Raw genomic sequence first — 7,965 nt, forward strand, 5'->3', positions numbered from 1 at the left:
AACTACAGTGACTCTAAATGTGTGAGTTACCAGCACGAGCAGCCACTAACAGCAGTGTCTGGGCTGCTGCCCGTAACGTATAATGCTGAGCAGCCCAGCCCAGATGTGCTGACTCTTTGTCCCCTTCCCAGCTGTGTGTGTCTCCAGAGACAAGGAGCGCTGACTGACACTACGCCACTCTCTTTGAGCAGGGAGAAGGCAAAGGCAAAGGGGCTACGGGCAGACTATAACTCCAGTATCACTCTCGAGGTCATTTCTATTGACGTGTCTTCACCTCCCCAACAACGTTCTGAAATAGGACAGAGTTGCTCAGGGTGGGGAGGGTTGTGCAAGGAGGTGCGTACTCTTCCTTTTTGTTATTTTTAGAAGGACGGTGTGGAGCTTTGATTCAGGGACCTGGGTTTTCTGTATAGAGAATGGCTTATTTGCAGACAGAGTTGGTATGAGTTAAATGGATTGGAATGGCTTTGATATTTTACCAATAATAAGGACATTTTATCTCTTTAATGATTTTGGAATGGAAGCTGCACATGTGTGAATAAGAAAACATCAACATGGGACTACTTACTGGAAAGAAAGTGCTTTTTTTTAAAATATCTTTTCAGAATAAAATGTTGTCCAAACAGCATTTTAAAAACGTTTTAATATCAAGAATGCTAGAACTCACTTTGGTGACAAATTTCTGAGTTCCTCTACTCAAAGATTTGCTTTCTGAAAAAGCTGCTTACTTCTGGCTCTGCTCCTGAAAATAGAGAACCGGAGGTTTTGGCCACAAACGGTTCAAGACTCCTCATTCGTGCGCAGGACTTTAGCTGCTGCCGGGCAGCGATCCATCCCTGGGGAGCGGGGCTTCCTCTGTCCACCCGCAGGCGTACTGGTTGATGGATGTAAAATCTTCCACTGTTTGGTGCATTGGACACGCTTCTGGTGAGACACTGTCCCTGGTATTGTGCTGACACGGGCTGTTGCTCACTAAGTATGTGTCTGTCCTGACCTTACTGATTTATTTTTTTTTCCCCAAGGATATGTTTGTACTGATTTTTTCGTTTTATTTTATTTTTAATAAAGGTTTACTTTGTTCAGGACGTGAAAGAAAAAAAAAAAAAGAAAAAAAAAAAAAAAGCGCCTTTCAGCCGAAGTAAACAGAAAGTCGTGTGAGGAGAATCAGTACGTCTGGACCTTCTGAAAAGCAGTAAAACGACAGAAGAAGCGCCGTGGGCAGGTCTGTGTTACGGGACTCGATTCCACCTCCCTCCAACCCTTGAAGCTGAAGCGCCGCGGCTGCTTCTTTAACCGCGTTTTGACTCCAGCGGTCGAGTTTCGATGCTGGAGAGGCAGCGCATCCCCTGCCTTAAGTGAGCGGGATGCTTTCCCACAAGGACCGGCTCCCGCTTAGCCGCCGCCGGCCCCGCCCTGCCCCGCCCTGCCCCGCCCCGCCCCGCCCCTGGGCGCGGCTGGAGGGGACCCGCGGGACCGGGACCGCGATCGCAACCCGCCGCAGCAGAGGGTCCGTCCCGGCCGCTCCTCGCCATGCTGCCGGCGCGCCTCCGCCCGGGGCGGCTGCTGTCCGCCGCGCCGCTCCGCCTGCCCCCGCCGCGGGGAGCCGCCGCCGGCGGGGGGGAGCCCGCCCGGAGCCCGGGGACCAGCCGCGGTAAGGGCGGCTGGGACGGGGACGGGGCGGCGGTGGAGCGGGGCTGGGTCCGCACGGCGGCCGGCGGCGGGGGGGGGGGGGGGGGGGTTGGGGAGACCGCCTGGAGGGAGCTCTGCGGGGCGGAGGCGGGGAAGTTCGGTGCCGGAGTTACTCTGCCGACCACCGGGACGGGGCAGGGGTCTTTTTTTCCGCCTTCGGCCGTTACTACCGCCCGTCGTTCGCTCTTAGCGTGCGGTTTGACGAAGTGGGTTTTTTTTTTTTTCCTATCTTCAAGCTGAGCAGGCTCACAAGGTGGTTGCAAGTTACAAACCTTCGAAGTTCGACAAAAAAATCCTCCTCTGGACCGGACGTTTCAAGACGGAGGAAGAGATTCCTCCGAGGATCCCGTAAGTGCGCTGCCCTTGTCCAAGGGGAACGTGGAGCTGAAGGGAAGGCGGTGGCCTGATCCGGATCTGAAGCTTTTCCACAGAGTTTGAACCAGTTGGTTTTTCAACACTGAAAACTTGGAAACAAACTAGAGGGCAAAAGAATTTCCTGTCCTGGTTAGAGGTTAAGATGAAAAAATGTTCCTTTCTGGGGTCCCCAGAGCCTGGGATTAAGAACTGGATCCATCTGAGGAGATAGCCTTGGTTACGTTTACGTACTGGCTTGTTTATTTTGCTTATTCCTAATGTGCAATTAGAGAAGGATGTTGTTGGTAAACAATATTTTCTGTTTATAGCTCCCATCAATGGCTCTAAGGGAGCTGACTGTCACTGGATGGTTACATTCAGCAAATCACAATTTATTATAGAACTTGAGGAAAAAATAGAGAAGGCGGTTATGAGAGAAGCATCCCCCACCAAGGAAAACCAAGTGCTTGACACAGCCTTAGCCTCCCATTCTTGTTGACCCGGTGGACCAGATGATCTTCAAAGGTCCCTTTCCAGCCAAACCACGCTGATTCGGTGGCTGACTCGCTGAAAATCAGCATCCCCCAAGGGAGTCAGTCACTGAACACATGAAACCCCTCTAATGCCAACTGCTGCCTCTTTTGTAGGATGTTAGACAGTGTGTTAGATGTCCCTCTCCAGGACACTACCTTTTATCATCACAGTATGCCCCTGTCCTGTGTGGTATGTTAAGCATAAGCGGCGTGCCGAGCTGTGTCAAGCAACGGGTGTATCCTCTGCCTGCTCTTGTTGGTTCCTGACAGTTTCACTGGTGTTTGCTGAGCTGGACGGTGGCTTTCTAAAGGGTCTAACCTCTCTTGCGCTGTGTTAGACTCACCACCTTTCCCTAGAGAAGGGTTCAGGCAGGTCTCAGAAGCTCTGAAAGCTATTCAAGTCATCAGGAGGCATTTCTAAAGCCACATGCATTTGCCAGTCCGTACACGTACATGCACACAAATCGCTCATTTCTGAGCGGTAGCTGGCCTGGCCAGTGAGTGTCACCATTTTGAGCTTTCTGGGTGAGCAAGGTCTTTTTAGAACTGTAAGATCATAAAGTAAGAACTGTAAGATCATAAGTCATATACTAGAAGAAGTTAATTGTGAGATGCTGAAGCTGAACTGTGCCGCTGCTTTAACTATTAACAAAAAAAAAACCTGTGGGATATCATTACCTGTGAACACAATCTAGCTGTTGAAGATAGTTTATACTAGAGTCAAATCTACAGTCCTTATTCAAGGTTGTTGCGGTTTGTTTCTTTTTAAAAACAGCTATTACTGACTTCAGTAGAGGTTTACCCGGTCTTGATTGAGCAGTAAAGGCCCTAATGTGCAATTAGGGAAGAACATAATCAGGTCTGTTTTCCTTAAAGCCGAGGCAGAAAGCAGGGAGAAAGTGAAAATCTGCTTCAGAAGAGTTTCAATTAGCGCATTGTGAAATAAGATTAGGCTAATAAGCCAGACTAATAACACTTACGGTTTTGCTTTTGTCGCTACAAATGGATTAGCGGATTAATGATTTCATGTGCTTGTCCAGTGCGCGGTTTGATTTAACGATGACGTTTACCATTGTACAAAAGCAAAGCAGTTCCGTGGAGCCGCAGGCATTGTCAGCCACCTGCAAGGAAGGCGGCACGCAGAACACGTGCTCGCGTGTGCGTTGGCAGGGAAGGGGCTAGTATGGCACAGCCGCTCCTCACGCTTGCCCTCCTCCGCTGCATCAAGCCTTCGAGAGAAGCACTGCAGCCCTCAGCTGCGGTACAGCCTTCCCCAGGCAGAACTTCCACTATAAAAACCCCAGCTTTGCCCCGTCCACCACTCAACATCTTTAAAGTAAAGCTAAAGGTGTTTTGGGGGAAGGAGATCATTACAAGATCTTTACTCACAGCGTAAAATCAATTCTTTATGCAACTATCCTTTTTATATATATGTATAAAACCGTAACTATTATGTATATTTATATTCTATATTTTATGAATATATATAGATATAGCATTCCCAGGTGATTTATGAAAGGAAAATAGTGCGCAGCCAGCATTATAACGAACATCTTAAAAACTGTAATCCCAACTCGGAAAAAGACTTAGCTGAAATTTTTGAGACAATTCTAGTGGTAATGGAGACTTCCCGTACTGCTGGTCCTCAGGGGCACGCAGCCTGCTCACAACGGAGAAGGGTGGAAACGGGAGCTGTACCAACGCAGCTTGCTGGGCCGTACAATGCCCCTCGTGCAGCAACTACTGCCAAACACAGGGCAGAAGTTTTCATTCCTTTTGCCTTTGATGACCAGCAAAAATGATCACGTAGACTGTTCTTGTTTAGGTGTGTGTTCCTGTAACAGTGAGAAGGCTGACATCAGCTGCCCACTCTAAATAAAGCTGCTGCTTTTCTAAAGAACTAAAAACTTGTAGCAGTACAAACTCTGTTTTAATCACCTATCCAAATAGGTAAAGTCCCTAGCCTACAGTATACAGGATGCTACCTGAACAGGTTAGATACGACAGTAATAAATTCCCAAAGTTAATTTTGAATGAAAGGAAATTGCTTTCACCACATCTGGGTGACAACATATATTTCTCCATCTGTTTAAAATAGATAAAACCCCTTAATTTTCACTGTTTGAATGAGCATAAGGTATGCTTTCTGGTGTATTTACCCCAAGAATTTAAATGCAAATATTTATTGCATAAGCAGTTTTTTGGTTTTTTTTGTTTGTTTTAAGCTTTAAAAAAAAAAAAATCATCTCAAATCCATTAAATGTTGTTTTTCCACTGGAAACATATTAGGGTCAGAAAATGCAAAGCTCTTGGGTGGTATGTAACCAATCATAGCAAGCTGGAGATGCTTGTTTTAGAAGCCAATTCTATTTTCATTTTTCAATTGTGACGTTACATCTGTGATGCTTTGAAGGAGAGATACTTCAGTTTTGTAATGACTCAATTCAGTAACTTTAATTGCAGGCCAGAGATGCTGGACAGGGCAAGAAACAAAGCTCGAGTTAAAGCTTGTTACATCATGATTGGACTCTCAGTTGTTGCCTGTTTTGCAGTGATTGCCTCAGCTAAAAAGGTGAGTATAGCACTAGCTCGTTATCACATAGCATACTTAAACTCTGTGAGAAGTAGACAAACCTAAACAAGGAGCAGCAGCTTACACCTACCCTAGTTTCAGCTAACCTATGTTCCTGTCACCCCTGCCACGTAAGCAGTTGCTGGCTGTTCCTGAGGTTGGGTAGCTTTCCCTGAGGCACGTCGTTACTCCTATGACGCTACTCCATGTTTTACTTCCACAGGCTGCTGCACGTCACGAGTCCTTAACGAGCTGGAACTTGGCAAAGAAGGCCAAGTGGCGGCAAGAGGCCGCGCTAGCAGCGGAGTCGAAGACAAAGTAACTTCGTACGAAATGCCAAATATCCTCGTAGGAGCAAAATTAACTGTTGCTGAGAGCGATTAGTGAATTTCACCAATAAATGGACAACTGTGGTATTGCCCACGCTAGAGCCAGTAAGGGTAGTTACAGCATCGCAAAAAGAAACAGAGGGTCTCTTTTATTAGAGATACTCGATGCACTTGTTGCATACAATTAAAATGAGTTAGAATGTTCTGCGTATGATTAAAAGCAGTAATTACTTTCAAAGGAGATGAGGTAGTTTCCTAAGAATGTCAGGTATGTTTGGATAGGTATTTACAATACTTATTTAAAACCAAAAAGTTTTCTGTCCAGCAACAATGCAGTTTTACAGCACACAATCAGCCAGTGTGAACTCATTTGCCCCAATGCTGTATTCAAAACAGCATTTGTGGTTTCTAGTTTAAGCAGCCACAGTTATTGAAGCACTAAATAAATACAATAAACATCTGTAAAATAGGTTTTATTGGTTTCTGTATGGTATTTGGAGATTTAACATTCCATAATATTGCATACTACTCATATGTGTTCTGTTACAGTAATGGGCCTTTGGCCTGGATTTAAAGATGCACTATTACTATCTGAAGTTAGCATAGGTATTTTAGTTTCCACACATTGTATGAAGATATTGTGCCATAACTAACTGAAATTTCTCATTCCAGATTTCAGTGAACTCTTGAGGTCACAGTTAAACTTCATATATCAATTGACAGACCTATAAAAAAATCCTCAGTTGTACAACTTAATAAATTTAAACCAACTGAGAACCAACCGTGGAGGAAAGACAATAGTGCATCTTTTCTATTTTATTTTTTTTAAGACAGACCCAACAATAAATATTTTCCAGTTGCAAACTTGTTCTACAGCTAACTTATTTCTGTGCCAACATTATTACTATTTTCTGATTGCTGCTAGCAACAGCGTTTAAAGCAAATACTAGAAAATTAAAAAGCTGTATGAACCAGTCCTCAGACAAAAGTGCAACAACGAAAAAATTAGATATGATTCAGTGTATCAATAGGGAACTAAAAAAAATAATCTTATGCTTTGCATAGTTGCATAGATTAGCTAGTTAGTATTCACATTTAAGCAGAACAAATGGTACCCTTTTAATTAAAACCAAACCCACAAAAACCAAACCCCTGTATTTTGAAACAGACTTTGTAACTGATAGGGCACTTCAGATTCCATATAAAATACCAAATTTAAAGAGATTTTCTTCTCACAGTTTTGTTTTTTTTTTCTTCCACATTGGTTTCATCTGTTTAAGCATCATCATATTATGCCCTAACGACTATACCAGAGCCGACCTTAAGTCATCACCTCTAGTTTTATAGTATTCATTTATGTGCTTTTAACAAAGTGTGATGTAAACTCAGTGATAAAATATCCTTTGAAGAAGAATTTTCATTATTATTTTTTAACAATTTTAGGGTAAACCAAATGTTGAGTTTAAATAATGGTTTTCATTAGCCAAAGTCCATCAATTTTAGTTCCCTTTTAAACTATTACACTTAAATGTATCAGGCATGAAATATAGTTTATCTAATTGCGTAAAGTGCAGTCACTAACCATTCACACATATAGAATAATATATCCACAAAACTGAAGACGTTCTTTCAAAACAAATATAATACTTTAAACGTCCCCTCTTTTCTTCAAGTCTTTTAATAGAGATTTTTATAGTTCAGATTTGGTTTAGAGAGGCTTATAAATGCAGTTGTTACAGGGTTCTCCAAATAAAAGCAGGCACAGCTGGTTATGTTATCAAAACAAGGTTGTTAGAAACCATGGAATACCCTGTTACCTGAATAATTTTCTTACACTAGAAGAACATTGAAATTCAGCATTTACTAGTAATCCTGGTAGATTTCCATGATCATTACCCTGTACTTTGAACAGATGGGGCAGGGAGACTGGGTAAGGAGGAAGGTCAGTATATGAAAACCTAAAACTATGAGAGTAGAAAGGGCACAAATACAATCATCTAACATTGTATGAAAATTTGGCAGCTGTACTTATTATCACACTATTCAAAACTGTTGTTGTATGCTGTACAAATCTAGGTTTAAAGTGTCATTTGCTAAAATATCTCATTATTCAGAGTTCATAAAGTAACAGCACTCCTATATACATCTTACACTTCTATCTTCCACTAAAAAGACTTCAAAAAGAGGTTTCTTCCCTCCCAGTTACATCTTAGTCAAAACTGACCAGTAATCTTAGAAAATCCACTTCAAGTCCCACATTCAATTACAATATAGTATATATTGCTGTAACATCAAAGTGAAACATCTTAGAATCTTAACTTGCATGTAAAAAAAATTCTAAATATAAAATGGTACTGTAAATGATACCACCTTTAACCTGTATTTTTCAGTGCATTAAAATACTGTTTAGTGACAAGCACAGTGCCATGGGTAAGTAATCTGAAGTTTAAATTGCAGCTTTTTATGAAGCATGAAATGCTCTCATATG

General features: G+C 42.8%; 1 protein-coding gene and 1 long non-coding RNA gene across 2 annotated transcripts; one reads left to right on the forward strand and one right to left on the reverse strand.

Moving 5' to 3' along the window:
• Positions 1–1,002: 1,002 nt before the first annotated feature.
• LOC126046008 (uncharacterized) lies at positions 1,003–2,027 on the reverse strand. The gene is made up of 2 exons (XR_007508193.1): positions 1,962–2,027; positions 1,003–1,182 (listed from the first exon to the last, which is right to left on the reverse strand). It is a non-coding gene; the product is annotated as an uncharacterized LOC126046008 (long non-coding RNA).
• Positions 1,531–6,078, forward strand: FAM162B (family with sequence similarity 162 member B). Its single transcript, XM_049817761.1, has 4 exons — positions 1,531–1,651; positions 1,926–2,037; positions 5,040–5,148; positions 5,372–6,078. Exons 1-4 carry the CDS (start codon positions 1,531–1,533, stop codon positions 5,468–5,470), a joined length of 441 nt encoding a protein of 146 aa, XP_049673718.1. The 3' UTR covers positions 5,471–6,078.
• Positions 6,079–7,965: the final 1,887 nt, after the last annotated feature.

The sequence above is a fragment of the Accipiter gentilis genome, chromosome 15 (genome assembly GCF_929443795.1).
Source record: "Accipiter gentilis chromosome 15, bAccGen1.1, whole genome shotgun sequence".
Lineage (NCBI taxonomy): Eukaryota > Metazoa > Chordata > Aves > Accipitriformes > Accipitridae > Astur > Astur gentilis.